Below are 23,676 nucleotides of genomic sequence, written 5' to 3' on the forward strand. Positions count from 1 at the left end.
AAAGGTAACAAGCAGTGGCGAAAAACCACCTTAGACTTGCTTTAGGAATAATGCTGAATATACAGGTGAAATTAATAGAAGTATTCATTCCCTCCATTCTTGCAGTCCATATAGTTTCAGCTTCTCTTTAGCAACAAGCCTTTGTGCTATTCGTCTATAAACTATATCCAAAGAAACTGATAAGACAGCGGAATCTCACTTTCACAAACACTATTTGACATAACTTTTAGAACCTGGAGAATGGTTTAACTCATTTTTGCCATAATTTTATATATAAACATGAGTGTTCAGTAAAACCAAGTAATGCTTATTCTACTGATTTAAAACTTGCTTGACATTGGGGCTGTTTGTATTTAGTGGCAGCAAATCATGGGAATTCCGCAGCCTTTTTGAATATTCATTGACATCAGAACCCAGACATTATAGGTTAATTGTAGGTTAAACAACCCACTGTTAACCTAACTACTAATTGTAGATTAACTGTGGGTTGGTTAACCCATGATTAACCTGTAGTGTCTGGATTCAAAATGGCAACAGAACACACCTACCACGTTTTGCTGTTGTTATATACAAACTGGGTCATAATGTCTTTACACACTTATTAGCCAATATGTACAAATGTAGGACGATCAAGTAATTGTGGCTAGGTTTTCAGCGATAGTGGCCCCAACATTACAAATTTAATTTATGAAGGGCTCTTGCAAGTCCCTGCCAAGTTTACAGTGGTTGAAAACCATCCACTCCCATCACCACTTCCAGAAAGAATGACCTAATCATGAAGAGTAGGAGATCAGCTGCAAAGGAAGGAGGTAGCACTTGCCGTTCCTTGCAACAATCTCTTCTCCAACTCCACCACCCATATTACAGTGCATCATTCTCAGTTGAATGGGACATGTCCCTCACCTCTGCAATACCACCCTTGGGTTACAAGAAAGAAAAAAGCGAAACTACACAAAGAAAACACACACATCAGCAACTTTTACTTTGTGGACTAAATAGTATGTAAAGCAAGGGTGCACAAGCTTTTTGGTCCCAAGGACCCTAATGAGTGTTGATTGGGGTGCCAAGAGTTGCAGGTAGGCTCTAGCCCCCTTCCCAATGCAGCCACACCGCAATGATCACTTCTTTTGGCTGGTGGGGGAGGGAGAACATTCAAGCCCTCTCCCTGACCCAGCCAGTCTGTCCCAATTGCTACTTCATGGCTGCCATTAGCAGCGGTAAAGCAGCAGTCCAGTCTGTGTGGGGGTGCTTGGAGACCTTGAGCCAATCAGTGATTCAAATTTACTTTTTTTCCCTTGATTTAAATCAATCCACCCTGCCTCTCAGAGGCTCACCTTTAGGTACAAGTCACTTTGAGATATGTCAGAAAACAAAAACTGGCTGCATTCAAATGTGTTCAGATCAATTAATATAGTGGCTGTTGCATTACCCACTTTACCAAATGCACCCAGGTGAACAGGCAGGAAGACACAGTTCCTAGGAACCAGCTCCAAATCATTTACCCATGCCACAAATGTTCTGTAGGTTGCTACCACCACCTCCTTTTACTTTGAATCCTGGGTAAGGGGGACCCCAGAGCAATTAGGTAGTTATTTGTTGGGAGAGCAGCAACCAGGTAAGACCTCCCATCATAGTGGATGGGCAGCCTGCTTTCCCTTAAGCGAAAATAGGTAAACACAGATAAATAGTCATGTGCAGTTGCACAAGTAAGGCCTCTCTTGGAATTGCCAAAGCTTACGCTCAAATTTTGGGTTCAAATTGAAAGAAGGTATTTATTGCAGGAATATAATGAAGGACAAAAAGGGAAAGAACAGGTAATTGACCATATATAAAAACATGTTAATCTATGCTACATGGATTGAGATAAAATACTTCCAATGCAGGATTCACCTGAAGGGATGCAACATGCACAGCATCTTCATAGGCATTACAATATTTTATTTATTTATGGTATTCATAATACAATTAAGAACACTTAAGTATGTGGGAGCCCTCAAATGTGAGTCAACAGCCCTTAATATAAAAAAAAGATTCACTGCTCCTTGTAGATTCAGTACAAGCTGTCTCCTGAACCTCTGGTTGCTCAGTTAGGGATTCACTGACTAACAGGAATAACTATCCCGACAACGGAAAGCAAATGAAGACACACACTATTGGGGGGGGGGTTGCGGGGAGACAGGGCGGTTGGGTGCTTCAGGAAGTTGCTTGGAGCTACTAGATTCGCTAGAGACTTGCTTTTCTAAAAATTGAAAGCCAATCATAGTATAGTAGAGTTAGAAGGGGCCTATAAGGCCATTGAGTCCAACCCCCTGATCAATGCAGGAATCTACCTTAAAGTGTCCCTGACAGATGGTTGTCCAGCTGCCTCTTGAAGGCCTCTAGTGCGGGGGAGCCCACTACCTCCCTATGTTATTGGTTCCATTGTCGTACTGCTCTAACAGTCAGGAAGTTTTTGCGGATGTCCAGCCGGAACCTGGATTCCTGTAACTTTACCCTATTATCCAGGTTCTGCACTCTGGGATGATTGAGAAGAGATCCTGGCCATTTTCTGCATGACAACCTTTCAAGTTATTGAAGGAGCACATGGTGAGTACACAGCAACTTTGAAAAGATAGTCTCCTGGATTTACTCAAGGCCTCTCTCCTCTTTGCCTTGGTCTCCTCTTCCAATACACCTCCCCTGACAAACTCTCTCTCTCTCTCTCAGCTTGCTTCCTCGTGTACCTTCAAGTCCAGTTGGGGCAGCTTCTCTGCTCTGCTCAGCTAGGAGTCAGGGAAAAGAATTATTGCATTTATTGTTTTGACTGCTATTGTATTGTGTTTGGGAGGATTATGATTGTAAACTGCCCCAAGGGCATCAGCCAGTTGGGTATCATGTAAATTTAATAAATTAAAATAAATAAATAAAGTATAAGTCAGCTTCAATGGGTGGCATCCACTGATTTTTTAAAAAAATGTGACAGTGTTGATTTGTTTTTAACAAAAAGTTGTACTGCCAGTAAAATCAGCCTTCTCATCTCAGGACTGAAAGATAGCCAATATAATATCAATTTTTAAAAAGGGATGGACTAGGGTGTGTGAAGATAGAAACATGAAAATTAGAAACCTAGTAGTCTAATTTCTGCTTCAGGTAAAGTGGTAAAAACCAGTTGGTGTGGCTTGCCAAGTGTTTGACAAACTCCCTGCTTTTGCATTCCAAGGCATGCAACATAATTTTGAGTTTATGGAACCTCTGGCAGGACATTATACAGGGGTTGCATTCAACATGGTGGGTCACAACTTATGCAGACAGGATATAGAAGAACAAGCCTTGTTGAGGAAGAACTGTCATGGCTTCTGCAAGGGAAAGACAATTTTTTTTAGCCTTTCAGAACTCTCTGAAGTGTCAAAAAGTAGATGAAACAAGCAGTGTGGTTTCCCAAGGACCTGTGTTGGAGCCAGTGATATTTAATGCTTCCAAATTGTCTATCTCACTACTCATCGCAGATACCACAAGTTTGTTGATACCAAATGATCCAAGGTGATAAAAACCCAAGCAGTCTGTGAAGAACTCAAAAAAGATTCCTCCAAATTGGAGAGATATGATGGCAGGATAAGATAATTCTTATGCTGTGGCTATGATGAACAGCAACACCATGGGACTAGCTGGTTAGGTTCAAAATCCTCAAGGCAAACATAGTCAAGATCATTTTTAATAAATGCACATCTTTTCCGCCTTAAAATATAAATACGCTGTAAAACTGTCAACTTGTATTGTGACTATGGCATGAACATCAAGGTACTGAGAAGCTACCACCTGTAGAACTGAGTAAATTTTATGAAGCATGAGGTTTCTCAGCAGCTGGACTGCAGTTGTAAGGAGAGAAGAATTTCCTTTATTTTTCTGCCTGGATCCAGCACTGGGCCTACATGCCCAGGTAGCATTAGTATCTAGGAGGTGAGCAAAAAAGATGTGCGACTGTTACCAGGAGCATATGGCCCTGTGGGGAAGAAGAAAGAACAAGGGGATAGGAGCAGGCAGAAGAAACATCATGGCCTGCTCCTGTTGGACTCTTCCCCCACCCCCACAGGGCAAACTGTCATCTTGGCCCTGTAGGGAAGAAGAAAGAACAAGGGGACAGGAGCAGGCAGAAGAAACATCATGGCCTGCTCCTGTTGAACTCTCTCTCTCTCCTCCCCCCCTCCCTCCCTCCTGAACTCCTGTTCCTTGTGTGTCATGTCTTTATTAGACTGTAAGCCTGAGGGCAGGGACTGTCTTTTTTGCTAAGTGTAAGCCGCTCTGAGAGCCTTTTTTGGCTGAGGAGCGGGGTATAAATATGATAAATAAATAAAAAAATAAAATAAATATGCTACTGGTTTCAGTCAGTTCACCAACTGTTATCCTACCTAGAGAAGGCAGAACTGGTCTGAGTCTTCCAAGCACTAGTTAAATCCATACTGTACTACTGCAACCTCTCTATGTAGGAGTTCCTTTCAAGACAGCTCAGAAACTGCAATTAGGACAAAAAGTGGCCACCAGGATGCTGTTAGGAATGGGACTATTTTTCTATGATCTGCTTCCAGGCTCAATTTAAATTGCTGGTATTAACTCATAAAGCCCCAAAGGGCCTAGGATGATATATTCTTAAGTACCACTTTGGCCCATGTGAAACTGCCTGAGCCCTAAGACTGGAGTCACAGGCCCTGCTTTCTAGTCCATCGTCGGCAAATACGTGATTGGTGAATACCAGGCACAGGACCTTTTTAATGGCAAAATTCTCTCCCTTGCAGGGACGTTTAGCAAGCTCTTTCCTTTCTGAGAACCATTTTTTGTTCTGGAAATCATTTTATCATTAGTTTATTTCTATATATGTATATAGCTGTTGATGAATTTTATACTTAATGTATGTTTTCATTATCATTATATATCTTTTTTCTATTAGCAAGGAAAAAGAACGATATAAATAATTTAAAATAAATAATCTTTTTCTGGCTTACAAGTCTTTGGACTTTCTACCAATGATTAAGGGTTAAACTGCACTTGCTCAGTGGAAATTAATTGGCAGGGAAGTTAGAAAGAGGTTTATAAGACCATTCCTAGCCAGAGAGTTGTACCATGTTTCCGAGCCAAAAATTCAGCTTCTAAGCCTAGAATCGCCATTCTGAAGCAGGACTTGGGCCAGCATTAGCCGTGTTAGAATGGTGCCTGCTTGAATACTGTTTCGTTTGACCAGTAAATCTTGCAAGATCTGGACGCCCCTTAGAAATAATTTGATTTTAAATATTTTTATTAATTTGTATTTTGACTTTTACTCCATTGCTCACCAATCATGAATCTTTTAAAGATATAAACAAATTGTATAATGGGAAATACATTTAAATTGCAAATAAATTGATAATGGGAAATACATTTACACAAATATCAATTCCCCCTCATGGTAATAGCCTTATAACAGCACAGTTCCTGGCTCCATTCCTCTTCACCCCCAACCCCATCTTCAACCATAGCAAAAGTGGTCCTCCTCCTCAGCTGCTTCAGCTTTGGACTGTCCTCTCTTCCCACCGTAGGAGAGTTGAAGATCAGCAGAGTAGTCCACAAGTATCAACACCCATTTTATCTCCACTTTAGAGATCAGCACAGGGAAAGCCATCAGTCCACATCCCAGAAGACTGAGAAGAGGACAGTCTTCTGGGATGTCCTCCTTGCCTACTTATGGAAAGTAACTTTAGAGCAGCCTTCTCCAACTGGGTACCCTCTAGATGTGTTGGACTACAACTCCAACCCATCTGGAGGGCACGAGGTTGGGGGAGGCTGCTCTAGAGGCATCTATCTTTCTGTGTCAATGTGTGGGATGGGGTATGCACCAGCAGTGTAATCTGAACACGTCCCTGGCTGACACCACTCTTTCTCATCCTAGAATCGTGAAGTGTTCTAGATGTGGCTGGAAACAGTGGTGGAGGCTACACCTTTCCCCCCCAGTAGAGAATCATATATAATTGCATGGAAGCTTACTGAGCCAATGTAAGACTCCATTCTTACATTCAGTTAGATGTTAAGCACAGCAGTACAATTCCTTAACACATAAGAATTTCTTAACAAGTGGATGTTGTTAGTGCCACTGCAAGATAGGAAAACAGAGATAGAAATATATCAAAATTAGTTGGCTCCATCTACCATTGGCCACCATGCCCTACCAGTCCCAAAGGGTTGTTGGAAAGGAGCTGGCACAGAGAGCAACACAAACCCAGTAAGGCTCTTGTAGAGCTGTACACTACCATCTTGAACCAAATGATGCCATGGTAGATATAGATACCCAGGTACCACCTTCATATTTTATTTAGTCTGAATCTCCCTTTTTAAAAGAAGTCTTCTCCTCTTAACTGTTTCTTTAAAGCTCATAGCTATGTTTGAAAAAATCTCTGTGCCAGTATGGTCTAAAATAGGCTTGCCCTAAGAAGGAAGAAATTGGGTAGGTTCTAGGTGCCAGAATTGTACACCACCTACCCCAGATTGACACAGTTGAGTCATCTGAAGAGTAGCTTTAATTGCTTGAGGCTTAGTTTTGTGCTTCATCCAATCAGTTCCAGAGAAAACTCAATTGAACAGCATCATTCCATAGACAATCATTTGTTAAAACATGACTCCTTTACAAACAACAAGATGTTCTTCAGGTGAAAGCATCATGATATAAAAGGATGCCTAGCACACCTTTAAGGACTTTGGAGACCAACTGTCTTTTTCTTCACCTAATAAAATTATTTAGTTTCTGCCAGCCACCCAACAGATTCCTTGGAACTATTAAAGGTGGTGTTTGAAAATAAAACATAAATTTGGGCAAAATAATAATTTTCACTGGTTGTACCCTTATCAACCATGACAAATTTACCATGATCAGAACCCCAAAATGTTCCCAAGTATCATAGAATCATAGAATAGTAGAGTTGGAAGGGGCCTGTAAGGCCATCAAGTCCAACCCCCTGCTCAATGCAGGAATCCACCTTAAAAGCATACCTGACAGATGGTTGTCCAGCTACATCTTGTATTCCTTCTCATTTATATTGATATTATGACATTAACAATGCAAACCTATACATGTCTAGCCAGAAACAAGCTCCAAACACTTAAACAAAAGTTATTCCCAGGTAAGTATGCATAAGATTGCAACCAAGGCCTCCTGAAACTCACCTGGGACGTTTTACTGGCAGTATCTCAAATTCAGAATAACTCACTTTCTGCCACTGAACTATACTGTGGAATTACCCTCTGGCAAAAAAAGATTGAGGATATGTCACTGTATCATCTACAAATAGGGAACATTAGTGGTTCATCTGTCCCATCTGAACCCTATATATTGTTGGATCTCCTCTTACGGCCTCTCCCAAAGGCTCTGTTGACAATGTGTGTTTTAAAAAAAAATAAATGCAAGGAAAGGGAACACACCAGACTTTACTCTCCCGTGACTACTTGGAGATCTAACAACCCTGGTTTTCATCCTATGGTTAAATCAGAAATAGGGGTGGGTGCGTGGGGAGGGAGGGAACGACAGGGTTTTTAAAATACTTTGGGCTCTTGAGGCCAGATGACGGTGCCATGCAAGTATACACACACACACTATTAGAAACCAGGTCAATCAGCTATAACAAAGGCATAAAATGAAGAAGGGGCAAATGGAGTATCCCACAGGTGGAGCACCCACTCTGCATGCATAAAGCCGCAGATCCAGTCTTTGGCATCTCAGAGAGCTGACAGGAAACACCTTCGCTCAGAATCCTGGAGGGCCACATTGGCAGAGGGTGTAAACAAGAGCGGACTTGATGGCTTCTCCAGCCTCTGCGTGGGCTACCAACACCCCCCAGGCCCCTCAGCGGGGCGGAAACATCGCCCCAGGCGCAAAGGAGAGGAAGGGGGCACGGTGCCCCAATGCCCACGGGGACAGCCCCGCCCCGCCCACAGCGCCTGCCTGCCTGCCAACCCGCCCCGGACGGACGCCGGCCTGCCTGCCTGCCGGCCTGCGCCTCCCATTCTGTACACCCGATCCCCCCACCGCCCCCCCTCCTCCTCCTCCTCCTCCTCCTCCTCCTCGGCTCCCTCCCTGGCCTGGCCTGCCTGCCCCGCCCCGCCTGGCCGCCGCTCCCCCCTGCCTCGTCGCAGCTTCCCACAGGCCCGGCCGTGGCGCCCGGCCACTCTCCCCTCAGCGCGAGCCGGGCTGCGCTGCCCTCCCAGCCCCGGTACCTGCACTTGCGGGCGGCCCAACAGCCGGCCCGCCCCGCGACGTCAAGGTCCTCCTCGGGCCCGAGGCGCGCGCGGGCGCCACTCACTGCTTGCACCGCGAAGCCGGCTGCGAAAGGCCAGTGCGCACGCGCCGCAGGGCCAGCCGCCTGGCGCAGTTTCCGGTCCTCACGTTAGGGTCGGTCCGTAGGCGGATTTATGGATCTCTATGGTTAGGCTTCCGCCAGGCGCAGGAAGTCCTCCTCAGAGCGCTGAGCTGCCGCCGAGGGTGGCCTGGCCTGGCGTGGGTGTAGGAGGGGGCCGGGAGTGAGTGCAGCGCGCGTGACCCGCGGGCCAGTGGCGGCTCCCTCCGCGTGCTCGCCTGGCCTCCCGCCCCGGCGCTGGGAGGGACGGCGCCGGCTGCTGCTCAGGAAGAGCGCAGGTGAGCGAGTTCCTCGGCGGAGAAGCCTGGAGCCGGAGCGGAAGGGCGAAGGAAGGCCGTAGCTGCCCCTTGAAGCCTGGGCCCTGCTTGGCCGCCTTCTCGCTCCGTGGCTGGCAAAGCCCAGGCTCTGCAGGAGTTCGGACCGCACGCCGATCAGCGGTTGTTTCCCATTCTGTCCCTATCACGCACGCACGCACGCACACACCTCCGTCCGCCCCTAGTTGATTAGAGAGAGAGAGAGACGGGGCCCCTCTCCCCACCACTGCAGATAAGGCACTCCGAGGCGGCGGAAAGGGGCAAAATGACCCCTTTATTTAAAACTTATTATTATTAAAAATCACACCCCAAACAATGGCTTGCTAAAGGCACTTGAAAACAATATCTTAGGGCTGAAATTGAAGGATATAACTTGTTCAAGAAGAACAGAAGAAATAGAAAGGGAGGTGGAGTTGCACTATATGTTAAAAATACCTATCCCTGCACAGAAATACAGGCGGATCAGACTGGGAGCCCCATTGAGAGCATCTGGATTAAAATAAATGGGGCAAAGAAAAAAAAAGAACATGATAATCAGAGTCTACTACCGACCACCCAATCAAGGAGAAGATGACGAAACTTTTGAGAAACAAATTGCCAGTGTTTCAATTAAGTGTGATGTAGTAGTGATGGGGGACTTCAATTACCCTGATATCTGTTGGGAGACCAATACTGCCAAAAGTGGCCCTTCCAAGAAATTCCTGACATGTGTGGGTGATAACTTTCTCCTACAGAAAGTGGAGGAAGGAACTAGAGGATCGGCAATCCTTGACTTGATATTGACCAATAGGGATGACTTAGTGGATAAAGTGGCAGTTATGGGAACTCTGGGAGAAAGTGACCACGTCATACTTGAATTCTTGATTATGAAGGAGACAAAAGTTGAGTGTAGCCATACACGTACTCTGGATTTTAGGAAAGCTGATTTTAATAAACTCAGAACTATGATAAGTAAGGTCCCATGGCAAATGAGCCTAATGAGAAAAGGTGGGAGTATTTAAAAAAGGAAATTTTAAAGGCACAGTTACAAACAATTCCAACAAGGAGAAAAGATAGAAGACAACAGAGGAAACCAATGTGGCTCCACAAAAAGCTTAGAGATGACCTGAAAACAAAAAGGGATACATATAGGAAGTGGAAGGAAGGCCAGGCTATAAAAGAAGCGTACAGACAAGTGGCGCAGAAGTGCTGAAATGGTGTCAGGAAGGCTAAAGCTCAGAATGAGCTGAGATTAGCGAGGGATGCTAAAAGCAATAAAAAGGCTTTCTTCAGATAGGTGAGTAGTAAAAGACAGAGGAGAGAAAGGGTGGTTCAACTGTTTAATGAGGATGGCAAATTGATAACAGATGACAAAGAAAAGGCTGAAGTGCTCAATTCCTACTTTGCCTCAGTCTTCTCCCAAAAGCGGGTCTATGACCCCCCTGGAAAAAGTGAAGCAGAAGTTGAGGGGCAGGATTACAGTTTGAGATTGATAAACAAATGGTCAAAGAACACCTAATTTCCTTGAATGAGTTCAAATCTCCAGGGCTCAATGAACTGCATCCTAGAGTAATGAAGGAACTAGCGGAAGAACTCTCAGAACCTTTGTCTATTATCTTTGCAAAATCATGGAAGACGGGGGAGGGGCCAGACGACTGGAGGAGGGCTAACGTTGTCCCTATCTTCAAAAAGGGCAAAAAGGAGGAACCTGGGAACTACACACCAGTCAGTCTGACATCCATCCCTGGGAAAATTCTGGAGCAGATTATAAAGAAGTCAATCTGTAAACACCTTGAAATCAATGTGGTGATCGCTAGAAGCCAACATGGATTTGTCAAGAACAAGTCCTGTCAGACAAATTTGATCTCATTTTTTGATAAGGTAACCTCCCTTGTGGACTGTGGGAATGTTGTGGACGTCATATATCTTGACTTCAGCAAATCTTTTGACAAAGTACCACATGACATTCTGATTAACAAACTTGCTAAAAGTGGGCTAGATGGAACAACTATTTGGTGGATTCACAGTTGGGTACAGAATCGGACTCAAAGAGTACTTATCAATGGAACCTTCTCAAACTGTGGAGAAGCAACGAGTGGTGTACCACAGGGCTCAGTCCTGGGCCCAGTGCTCTTCAACATTTTTATTAATGATTTGGACGAGGATGTGCAGGGAACGCTTATCAAATTTGCAGATCACACAAAATTGGGTTGGATAGCTAATACCCTGGAAGACAGAAACAAACTTCAAAATGATCTTGATAGGCTGGAGTGCTGATCTGAAAACAACAGAATGAAATTTAATAGGGATAGTTCTACATTTAGGAAATAGAAACCAAATGCACAGTTACAAGATGGGGGATACTTGGCTCAGCAATACTACAAACGAGAAGGATCTTGGAATTGTTGTAGACTGCAAGCTGAATATGAGCCAACAGTGCGATATGGCTACAAGAAAGGCCAATGCTATTTTGGGCTGTATTAATAGAAGTATAGCTTCCAAATCACGTTAGGTACTGGTTCCTCTCTATTCGACCCTGGTTAGGCCTCATCTAGAGCATTGCGTCCAGTTCTGGGCTCCACAATTCAAGAAGGACGCAGACAAGCTGGAGCGTGTTCAGAGGAGGGCAACCAGGATGATCAGGGGTCTGGAAACAAAGCCCTATGAAGAGAGACTGAAAGAACTGGGCATGTTTAGCCTGGAGAAGAGAAGATTGAGGGGAGACATGATAGCACTCTTCAAATGCTTAAAAGGTTGTCACACAGAGGAGGGCCAGGATCTCTTCTCGATCCTCCCAGAGTGCAGGACATGGAATAACAGGCTCAAGTTAAAGGAAGCCAGATTCCAGCTGGACATCAGGAAAAGCTTCCTGACTGTTAGAGCAGTACGACAATGGAATCAGTTACCTAGGGAGGTTGTGTCCTCTCCCACACTAGAGGCATTCAAGAGGCAGCTGGACAAGCATCTGTCAGGGATGCTTTAGGGTGGATTCCTGCATTGAGCAGGGGGTTGGACTCGATGGCCTTGTAGGCCCCTTCCAACTCTGGTATTCTATGATTCTATGAAACCCTTGCAATAGTATCTTTATCTGGACGCTGAACTGAGAGCCTTGTCATATAGGGTGGGATACAAATGTCTTAATAGAAAATTTGTTGTTGTTTATTCGTTCAGTCGTTTCCGACTCTTCGTGACTTCATAATGCCCCAAACCTTCTCAGAATAGAATGGATTGGCCTGCAATGCCATACTCTGGAAGAAAGCCGGGAACACTAATATCTGAGGGGACAGCGTAAAAGTTGGAATGGAACTGGCAGAACGGCCTCTTTATTATTTATTATTATTATTAAAAAAAAACCACCAAAAAATAGTGGCATATGTTAGGAAAACTTGAGAACAATATTTTAGGATGAAACCCCTTGCAATATTTTATTGTTATTAACCCCATAGTGCCCTGATCACATCCAGAACAACAGAATGGGCCAGAACGGCCACTTCCGAATGAGTGAAATCAACCAAACTTGCCAGTCACACACAATTTCAAGATAGGGATGCAATAAGTCACAAAGCATCCATAGAAAACACATTCTGATAGTCATTCAGACAATTGGTATAATAATCTTCATAACTTCCACGAAAACCACATTCCAATACTCATTCTGGGCCATAGTTCATATTCCACAAAATAGGCCAAAACAACTTCCATGAGAGCAAACTCGGCAATCACATTACTTCAAGCGATTGATGCAAAATGCCACAAAATGTAAACCACGTTCCAATACACATTCTGGGCCATAGTCCATATTCTATTTTCCAGGATTTGTATGGCTGCATCCAGTTCCCACTGCTATGCTGTCCATAGAAGAAGAAATAAGCAAGTGAGACATCCTCATCCCAACATTTGCTGCTCATATGAGCAGCTGCCTCTGCCTAGTTGTGTGTCTTCACTTTCTATTGGAATGTTGAGTCACCCCAAGAGAACCAGCATGCAAAGATGGCAGCACACCCCATTCTCTCCTGAGTGTCACGAGAGCCAACCATCCTTGCCACCCCACCCCACAAAGAGAGAGCATGCAGGAGTAATCAACTCTCACTCTGCAAAATGATGGGGAGGATTGAACTGATTGGGATGGGGAAAGAAAATGGGAGGCTTCCAACAGCATGATGCTGAGGGACCCTCCCCAACTTAGAACATGTCCTGAGAATCGCTGACCAATCTCACACAATCCAATTGGAATGGGTATTATGGCAGGATGCACACTTCCACTTCTACTTTTTCTTTCTGTGCTTCATCGCTTGCAAGAAGGGGTCATAGAACTGATTATATTAATAGCAACACTTCGAGTTCCCAGTTAAACTTGTGAGGCAACTAAAGCAAAGAGCCCACAGAGACTGGGGGAAGAGCAGCTCTCCAATTTTGCATTAAGTGCTTTCCCCTTCAAGTGCCAGGAGTCAAATGAAAGCTGGAAATGGTGTATGTGACTTTTAATGTGTGTACCTCCTGTCCTTATTTCTGTTTTTGATTATGAACTGCTGGTCACCAGGCAAGGCAAAGGCACTGGGACATGGAATGTTACTCCATACTTGTGTATTACAAATTGTATTTGCTTTTCGTTTGCTATATCAGAAATGTTATATCTGTTATTTAGAAACATTCTTAGTAAGATCTGATCTATTTAATCATGTAAATTTTATTTAAAAATGGTTTCAGAAGCAGGAATACATAGAAAGACACATTAAGATGTTTGTATGTGCAGGACTGTGTATTTAAAGTAAATTTATTTAGGAAGTGTTTCTATAAACTTCCAATAACATTGTTAATACTTACAGCACTTGAGAGCCATGAAGAAAACTGGGCCAGGAGAAAGCAAGAAGAGCTTGCTGGCAGCTTTTGTCCTGGGGTGAATAGGAGTTTCAGGGCATGATTTTTATAGGGAGCAGCTATGGGAGAAGAGGTTAATTCCCCCTCCTTGTACACCATAGTCTGCCCCCCGCGATCACTGTTATTTTGAAAGTTAAAACCCCCAACAATATATTAATGCATTTCACCTCTATGTTGACCCTCATTTAGCATTGTAAAGGTCTGTGCTTTGTGAGGAAACTTCTATCCCTGAGAACGATTGGTTTAGGCACTCTCCTCTGACATTTGCATCGTTGCTTTTCCAACAGATTGCCCAAAATGATGTACACAATTGAGACTATCTTCCCTAGAAAATCATGCAACCTAAACCCACTAAGAAGGTTAAAACATAAGACAAATACAAGAATTAAAAATATCACTTAAAAAGATGCTAATCAATACAATGAATGCAACCTGATGTCCAAACTAGACATGACGTGGAAGCAGGCCACTGTCTCCATCCTGGAAGCTTCCCAGAAGAAATCTAACAGTTCTCTGTATCTCACTTTGGTATTGGGTTCATAAGGAAAGTAGACCCATAGGTTGAATGTCTTGTGTAATTTCCCCCACAAAGTCAAAAGTTTGGTTCCAAAATTCATGTATTGGCAGACAATCCCACCACATATGTTGATAAGTCCCTTTGTCTTCCCCACACCTCCAACAACTTGGATTCATATTATGGCTAATAAAACTTGGAGTACTATACCACGGCTTTAACCATGGTGAATAAGGCTTTTTTCCTTATTCACCGTGGTTAAAACTGTGATTTTAGATGTCTTCTGAACAGGGTCACTGTCTTGCCTTTAAAGTGGTTTTCCTCACCCGATTTCATAGCTGTTTTATTACACAGTGCCAACTATTCTGATGTAATTGTACATCCAAGATCTTTTTTTCCACACTGATTTGACCAACAACCTTCCATTTGACCAACAACCACATTATTTAATACTTTATATAAATTAGATATAAGCCCCTTTACTCAGATTTTCCACCCGCCACTAACTACTCAAAGTGGTTGAACAACTTGCACTTTTATTGTCAGGTTGGAAGTGGTATTTGGTGAACCAAGGTGCCCTAGCCTCAGATAACTCTTCCTGAAACTGTTCTCCTGTTTTTGGTCATAATAATTAGTATTTCTATAACAGATGCAATTCAGTGTGGGAACAATCAATCACATTTAGAACCAGGAGAGAGTTTATATCAAATGTGATGCAGAAAAGGCATTGCAAACTCCAACTACAGTATAAAGGAAAAAAAATGAAACATGCATTTCACATTCTGTTAAGGCTGAACATTGAATACTTAAGAGAATCCAATAACATCTTCCTATTCTTGAAAAGGTAAAATTGCCAAATCCACATGCAGTACCTAAAAACCCAAGTTCATCTACTGAGACCATCAGAGTCATCTTTTCAGAATGACTACAATGTTACTCAGATCATAACTTGCTCCGGTCAAGTTCCGTGGAAGTTTTTGAGATTTAGAGAGGAATGACTGAATACCTGAACTACCAAACATCTCAACCCCACTAATTTGTTCAATTGTTTTGTTAAACAAGATTGGGAAGATGTGTGGATAGTGTAATTACATTGTTTAGTCATTAAGGCAGCAATCCCATGCAAGTCTTGATACAAAAAAGTCCTACCACTGTCAGCATCCTCCAACCATTCCATGCTGGCTAGAGAATGCTCGGAGTTCTAGGTCTTTTTCCTGACTAAATATGCATAGGACTGCATCCTAAGGGTGCTTCTAGACAGAGGGGTCCTAGTGGTCACAATCAAAATATATTATGCAGCTATTCCATCTCTTCTTCCTTTATAGTCCCCCCACCCCAAGATGGAATAAGCAGTGGAAAAACACATGAGGGCTACAAATGAAAGACAATGTCATCTGGATCCTTTGTAAAATTATTTGAATGAGGTGTGCGATTACACAATAAAAGTCTTGTCTGGAAGCATCCTGTGTGTTACTGGACTTAATTGTATTTTGGTAGAGTCAGGGATTTCGTTGTTGCTATTCAGTTCTTGATGAAAAGAGACAATAAAGTTCTTGTTTACCTTTGATGTAATTCTGTAACCTTGCATGATACCATATTTTGCCGTTACAACGTCCCCATTCTGGTTAGTACTTACAGTCCAAACTAAAATCAGAAACCTATTGGAACCATGGTTTCTAATTTTGGTTGGTCAACAAATTAAACTGCCTGCGAGAGGAAAGGAAGGAATAGCCAAGCCTGCAGTTAGTTTCCAAGCCCTGATCTGGAGTTTTGTCTTGATTGTGTCACTCTTAGCTACTACACTACTTATGTTCTAATGTCATGGGTTAATGGAAGTGATATGCTTTTTTAAATGTTCAGTGTAGAAAACTAGTATTCTGTGGTGCATAAAGATATGTACTTTCACTACCATTGGCTATGAATGCAAAAGGGAACAGAAAAAAGTCAGAGGGATATTTAGAGCCTCAGAAATCAGATAGCCAATATATGTATGGGCCATATATAAAGAAAGCACTGTCAAACTTCCTTCCAGACAGTAAGAAAGATAAACACATTGCAAACTCCATCTAGATAATGTTATTGTCCTTGACTCAGACATGAATCAGCTGTTCTTCTCCAGCTCTGCTAAATATCACTCCAGCACAGGCAGTTTAAATAAATATCATGAAAGGGCAGTGTTCTATAAATTGAACTATGTTGCTGAGTGCACCAGTTTTATTTTTAACAGCCAATGCCACTTGTATGCATTTCAGTGTTTTACTTTCCGCCACCTCAGATGTCTTCGTTCTCCACTCTGCTCCCACCTTCTGGCCACCTCATTTCAACTCAGCTGGAGAAACTCAAGAGACCAATTATTGGGGGTAGACGAAAAGAGATTGTATGTTGACGGTAAGGCTTTAAAAAACTGTTTTGGAATCAAAGCTGAAAGATAAATGCTATTTTATCGTGGCAAAACCAAAATTGAAAATAACATGTATAATTAGGGAGGTAAACAAATTGTTGTAACCAATTCTTCAGAATGTATTGAAGTTTAAAGAACTGATTAACTTTGCAATCTGAGGCTGACATGCTTGCATCAGCTCTATTAAGTCAGGAATGTGTTTCAGACTTGTTAACTAACAGGTGCTGAGCACTAAACAACTTGAGCTATAGTTCTGAGACATTTAGGCTATCTACCTAAATCCCACCAGCATTTACACAGCCTATGTGCAAGTTTGCAGTCTTAGTCTTCCAGATGGACTATTGATCAAAAACATCATGCAGTTACAAGTTGAAGATGATCCCACCTGGAACCCTGTAAAATTCAATGAATGTGTGGTGATTTCACAGTAAGAGCCTTATTTGGTAGCGCCCTGAATTACTTTCCCAACAGCCTTATTACCTTTTTTCAAGAACACTGGGCTAAATTTGAAGCCCTAGAATCGGTTTTCAGTGCCAGGGGGTTGTGCAAGATGTTAAATAATAATAAAGAAGGGGTCTCCAAGCTTGTATTTAGTTAGGGTGACCATATGAAAAGGAGGACAGGGCTCCTGTCTCTTTAACAGTTGCATAGAAAAGGGAATTTCAGCAGGCGTCATTTGTATATATGGAGAACCTGGTGAAATTCCCTCTTCACCACAGCAGTTAAAGCTGCAGAGCCCTGCTGTCTTTTAAATCTGGTCACTCTAGTATAGCTCCTGCAGCTTTAACTGTTGTGATAAAGAGGGAATTTCACCAGGTTCTCCGTATATACAAATGACACCTGCTGAAATTCCCTTTTCTATGCAACTGTTAAAGAGACAGGAGCCCTGTCCTCCTTTTCATATGGTCACCCTACTTTAGTGCATTTTCCTTACCAGTACATAACCACAGATTGCTCACACCCACATCTGGGATCAGAGGAAAGGCTTCCAGCTCAGAGGATGTTTTCAGAAAGTAAGCCCTGTTGAAATCAAGTGGATTAGTCTGTAATCAGTTTCAGTGGTAACCATCTGAAACTCCTGAGCAGAATTAGTTGAGATCTATGCCTTCCACTGATGGGAATAGTTCTAACAGGGAAACTCCAGCACATTCACAGAACCAGAAGGGACTAAACAGGTGTAATTTTTTTTAAGTGTTTGAAAATTAAATTTTAGTAAACAGAAGAACAAATGGAAGCACACATCTGAGTGCCAAAGTTGTTACTACCATTGCAAACACTTACTGTATGGTTTGGACACTTCCAAAAAGGGTATGAATATTCCATAAACATTTCAGAAGTGTAATAAAATGTGGTTGTGAAAGGCAGAAAAATACTTCTGATGACCAAAAACAAGCATTCCATGAGATCTGATCTTGACACCTCTGATAGTTTTCAAGGTTTGGTTTTTACGTATATATAACTCTCACAGTTAAAAAGTACATTAAATGCTGCATCTATTTCTTTTAAAATATTAACATTAAAAAATCCACTGCAATACTCATTAAAACAGTGTCCACAACAGTTACTTTTCCTGAACACATCCCTGAAGGGTAAACACTATTCTACAGCACTCTGATGAAACAAGCAAGAAGCAGGGCTGACCCTACCAGCAAGCTGAGTAGGAGAGCTGTGTGAGGCAGCTGATTTTTGGAGTCATTAAATGACAGCAAATTGTTAATAATATAGTATTATTGTATTTTTACTCCCAGGGTGAGGCATTTAGAGGATATTCTGTCACAGGTCCCCGAAAAGCTTGGTCAGCCTTGACTCATGTTGCTTAGGTTAGGGACACCATTTGCTGTTCCAGTCCAGTATTTTCAGCCAGGGAGATCACTTGGGCCAGGAGAGGGGAACCTCGGATCCATAGAATACCAGAGTTGGAAGGGGCCTACAAGGCCATCAAGTCCAACCCCCTGCTTAATGCAGATCTGGTCCATTGGGCACCCTCTGTGGGCCCCACCACCTGCCCTCCTCAGCACTTCCTAATCCCCAGTCTCACTACCATTCCCCCCTCTCTTTGTGCGAAATCTGTGCCTCTCTTTGCACAGAAAAAGAGAGTGGGACTCTGCTTGCAGGAGTTAGATCCTGCAAACCCCAGCCAAGTTGTGCGCGTTCTTCCCATGCTGCTTGAATCCCAATTGGGGCATGAGCAGTGCACAAAGGTACCAGGCTGGGGTTTGCAGGAACAGGCCTTGCAAGCCCCAGCTGAATTGTGCAGGGGTATCCCCATGTTATCTCTGATCTCTGAAGAGGCAGGAAAGATAAACACTGACACACATACAAGTGGCACCGGCTGTTAAAAATAAAACTGGAGCACTCAGCAACATGGTTCAATTTACAGATTGCTGCCCTTTCAAAATATTTATTTAACTTGTACTCTAGCATCCTCACAGACTGCCATGGGGATTCCTTCCCATTGCTTCCTCGCCCCCAGTTGGGACATGGGTGGCACAGAAAGGAGAAGTCCAACTCCGCTGGCACTTGCATGTACTGTCTGAATCTCTCCATGCAAAAAGAGGCACGGAGCTCTGCATGGAGATAACATGGAGAGAAATGATGATAATCAAATGTCAATGGGCAGGGCAGGCAATGTCACATGTGGGGATGGGGCTTCAGAACAGTGCCTCCTTGATGCCATCCAGCTTGGTTCAAGGGGGCAATCTGATCCCTGGACCAAAGGTGGTTGCCCATTACTCGACACACAGAGAGACAGCTTTACATTCATATCAACTAGCAGCCAGTGGTCTGTCTCACTCTCAAACAAACTTGAAAATCCATGTTGTTGTAATACCCTTATCAGGCCAACCAAAATATCACCAAAAAACAACAAAAACCTAAACAATACTGTGCAAGCTTTTGAGATCCCCCAATCACTTCATTGGACAAGATGTTGTAAAAGGCAGGTTGTGGGGAGGAATTGAGAGGAGGGGAAAGGTGAAGTCACATTGCCTGCAAGTTCAGATTAATCCTGAGATATAGAGCTCCATCACATCAGCGGTTTTACGCACTCTCGCCACATCTGGTATTGCAGCACGGGATTTATATGAAGCCATCTCTGTCCTGCACACCTCTTTTCCTCTGTTTTGTGTATTATTTTGGGGTGTGTGTGAAGTCTACATTATTTTCCCCAAGTGGAGTTAATGTGCCCTTAAGCCTCAATGTATAGCTGTCCTCCCACTTTTTCCTTTGATGGGGGCATGTGTTTTGAATGGAGTCTTGCTGACAAAAGGAAGAGTGGGGCATTTCTCCTCCTCCAGCATGCCATGTTGAAAGAATGGACTTGTGCTTAGTCTGTTGAATGGACTTTTTACTGCTCCAACCCCACCCTCATTGCCCGCAGAAATGGAGCCCAGTTGATGAAACATTAAATCAGTAAATCACTAGACAACAAAGCCAGTGCGAGGCAGGGTTGGAGTGGACGGAGCCCACGTCCCCAGGGACCCCAGCAGATGCACAGCTGTGCATTATCAAAGTAAAGGAAAATAGATCCTCCACAAATGCAAACAGGTGGAATTTCGCATTGCTAGAGTATCAGGAGAGTGGTTTGAGGGGAATTTTTGTTTAAAAATCCTCAAAATCAAGGCATGAATGGATCTGATTTAAACTTTGCATGGCTAAAGCCCTCCTTAAGAACAATCACCGTGCCAAGTTTCATCTCTTTATCTTTAAGTATTATACAGATGTAAGCATTTTGGTTAGCTACAGATGTCAATATCAAAGCTACCTCTCACCCCACTCAGCCTCTTCCAAATATGGAGAGAGACTTACTTCTGAGTTAACACGTATAGAACTGACTCTTAATAGTGTGGTCACTCAGAAGCTTTTTTTAAAAGTCTAAAACAGCAAATTGGAAAGAAGTGCTCTGCAACCCTATGCTTACTTCTGAGGTCTTACTTCTGTTTAATTTTTGTTCAATTGGATTTACTCAAAGGTAAGCATGCATTGGATTTTAGTATGACTTGGATGTAAATTCAGTTGAAATCAATGGGATTTACTCTTGAGTAAGGGAATCAAGCCTGGGCAATAAATCTGCTCCACTGAACACACACACACCCCTCTGATTCTGCCTTAATGCCCCCCTGTGCAGAATTGGAGGAGTGTGAGTGTGTGTTAATGGGAAAGAAGGACTTGAGGAGGGGGAAATTAAAAATTCCTAAAAAAAAATCAAGGGATGAACCAATCTGATTAAAACTTGGCTTGCCTAAATCCCTACTTAAGAGCTCTTACAATCCCAAGTAAAAATGAGGGAACTGTAAGCATTTTGGTTAATTCCCATAGGAGCTGCAATGAGCGAGAGGAGAAGTCTGTCACTTGATCACAATGTCCATTAACAATAAAAACCAATGAACTGGAGAGAAGGGGTGGGTTGGGGTGGGTGCAATAGCAATGGGAGAGTAAACAAGTGAAAAGAGAGTTCACCGGTATAGTGACGATCATAAAAGGGAGGAATGCTTGGTGTGCTTGTGAAACGGGCAACCAGGAAGAAAATAGGTGTGATGGAGCTCATAGTGTGTGTGGGAGGAGTCTGCAGGTCAGCAGATGATGTGATGGTTGCAGGTGGGCTCTGTTGCCCTTGGTTACACTGGGGAGAAGGACGGGTAGAATGCTGGATTTTCCATTTTGTGGAATATAAAATCCAGCTGTTCTCAGAAATCCTTTCCATCCTGATCAAAGCATGCACCTTTTGCCAGTGGGTCACAGAATTGTTTTTAAAAATAATCCTTGTCCTTCATGGTAGGATCTTCCTGTAGGGTGGCTAAATATGGGCCTGTCTTGACGAGGATTTCCCCCCAGGGTGGATTCAGAGTGGTGACAGGTCATCTCTATGACACAGCCGCCATTCCGAAGCCATCCAGGGGCAAATCTTCTAAACTCCGCTCCAAAAAAGTCAGGGACTTACCCCAACATTTTTGGACATGGAGGCATGCCACAAATGATGGCGACCGCTGATTGGTTGCCATCAGCTGGAGGAGGGCCAGTTCGGGCGCTGCTCATCCCTCTCTGGCTGCCCAGTTTCTTCCCTTCCCTTTAAATTTTTTTTAATCTATAGGTGTGATCCTTCACATCTATAGATAAATAATAAAAAAGGGGGGAGAGGAATGGGACAGCCAGAGGGGGAGGAAGAGAAGGACCTTCCCTCTGCCCCCCTCTTGCTGCCCCCTTCCTCTCCCACCTGTTTATTATTTTTTATTATTAATTTTTTATCTATAGATGCGATCCTTCGCATCTGTAGATAAAAACAACAACAAACTCTGTGTGTGTGTGTGTGTGTGAAAGGAACAGGGCAGCGAGACAGAGGTCAGAGGGAGGAGAGCCAGTTTGCGTCCCTGCCTTCTTCCTTCCCCTCTGGCTGCCCGGTTCCTCCCCTGCCCTTCCCAGTGCTCAGAGGCAGCAACTCCGCACTCGTGCTCCTTCTGGTGCAGATGCCAGGAAGGAGCGCGAGTTCAGGAGCCCGAGGCTTCCCGGCGCCAAGGCACTGCTGTCAAGTCGAGCCAAGTCTCACAAGAAAGCAAGGTAGCTTATAACTCTCAAGCCTTTTTGTTGCGCATTGCTGTTAACCGGCTCACACCTTGGTGATTTCGTTGTCACCTCTGCCCATTGATCTCCTTTGCATCTCCCCCTCCATTCACCCTCTTGGAAAACCTCCCTCCCCTTCCATGAACTGCAAGTATGTGGGTATTGATCACTATCAATGGTGTGAGAAAGCACAGAGAAACAGCAGCAGCAGCAGCACTTCTGGCTAAACACCTCCATTTGCCCCAAGCCTTCCTGATCCCTGCTGGCTCCTTGCAATTTCTCCGAAACCAAGCAGGGGATCTAGCCTGTCCCGCTGTAATGTGTGCGCCCAGCCTCTTCTACTTACCTAGGCTGCTGCCCCAAGCACAGGAGAAAATACTCTTTTGCAATACCCCCCCCCCCAAAGGAGGAGCATCTGGTTCTGATCACTAGAGAAGTGTGTTTCTTTCTTTGGCATGAAAACTGTGAAAGCTTCCCAGTGGATTGGTGTGTGTGTGTGTGTGTGTGTGTCCGTCCGTGTGTGTCCGTGTCCTTTCCCTTTCCTGTGCCCGCACACTCTACCCAGAGCTTTGAACTATCAAAGGGATGAAACAACGGTGTTCCGTTCCTCCGTACTACTGCACTATAACCTCCAACGGCTTGAGGGAGGAAATTTAACAAATCATAACAAATCAACGGATGATCCAATCTGATTAAAGTTGGGTATGCTAAAAGACCTACTTAAGACCTGCCACTGTGCCAATTTGGATCTCTTTATCTTTAAAAGTGAGGGTGCTGCTGGCAAGGAGAGTGCATTTTCCACATTTCTTTTAAGCTGAAAATGCCTACTCAGGAGGAAGCAGGCATTCTTCTGTTGTTAATACAACCTGGGCTCATTCTCTCAAATTGCAAGAGAATTTGTGTTGAAGATGTTGAAAAAGAGTTGAGCGGCATGTATAGCACTGGACTCCCAAAACAGGCAAGAAATCAATACAAAGAATGACCGGGAACCAGTAGGGTATGCACGAAGGGAAACCTCTGCGGCTTCCCCCCTTGGATGCTTTTGACTGCTTGCTCCTGAGCTGCCTGCTGTGCAAAATGGTTTAAGGTCCCAGAAACCAGCAAGTTGGTTTTTAAAAGTTTTTTTTCTTTTTGCTGCCTACTACAACTTCCACATGCTTTGAACCAAAGGCTCAGTTAAAAACACACAACTAAAGAGTATCCCTCTTTATTTGTAAATATGTGGGTGAGGAAGGAGCGGGGGAGTTTGGAAGCAGGAGGAAAGGATTTGAATTGGCACAGATGCCCCAAGACTTTGTCCTTCTCTCTCCCCCCCCCGTCCACTCCCTTCTCTCCTGTTTTACCCCCTACCCTTTCCCCCCACCTGTCCCACTGCAGACTCGACAAATATAATTAACAGATTGCAACAACAGCCACCCCCACCCTCACCCGAACACATGCGCACACCCACATCCACACACTGCATGGCGGGGCTTGCGAAGGCTCAGCCCTGGAAAAGAACTTCACACCCTCTTTTATGACAGCAATACTGCCCCTTGAAAACACGCCCACAGTACAGCGCATTGAAAATGATGTATGAAAACACATGTTGAAATTTGAGCGATGTGCTTTCGCATGCTGGGAAAGAACCAGACATTCCCCGCACCAAAATAATCCACTATAAAGGGGGAAAGAACCACAATC

General features: G+C 43.7%; 2 protein-coding genes across 4 annotated transcripts in view; one reads left to right on the forward strand and one right to left on the reverse strand.

Moving 5' to 3' along the window:
- KPNA1 (karyopherin subunit alpha 1) overlaps positions 1–8,265 on the reverse strand; it is a 51,529-nt gene extending 43,264 nt beyond the window's left edge. Inside the window, exon 1 of one of the 2 annotated variants that reach the window (XM_063128898.1) lies at positions 8,212–8,265. The gene's annotated coding sequence lies outside the window, so the exon portion shown is untranslated. Of the gene's footprint in view, positions 1–29; positions 157–8,211 lie in introns of those variants that run through there. The other variant, XM_063128897.1, reaches the window with a different exon arrangement.
- An 8,080-nt stretch (positions 8,266–16,345) lies between these two features.
- Positions 16,346–23,676, forward strand: part of FBXO40 (F-box protein 40) — a 30,993-nt gene continuing 23,662 nt past the window's right edge. For both annotated transcript variants that reach the window (XM_063128909.1, XM_063128908.1), the window contains exon 1: positions 16,346–16,424. In XM_063128909.1, the coding sequence (XP_062984979.1) occupies positions 16,416–16,424 (9 nt within the window). In that variant the 5' untranslated portion in view covers positions 16,346–16,415. The remainder of the gene's footprint in view (positions 16,425–23,676) is intronic.

The sequence above is a fragment of the Elgaria multicarinata genome, chromosome 6 (assembly GCF_023053635.1).
Source record: "Elgaria multicarinata webbii isolate HBS135686 ecotype San Diego chromosome 6, rElgMul1.1.pri, whole genome shotgun sequence".
Classification (NCBI taxonomy): Eukaryota; Metazoa; Chordata; class Lepidosauria; order Squamata; family Anguidae; genus Elgaria; species Elgaria multicarinata.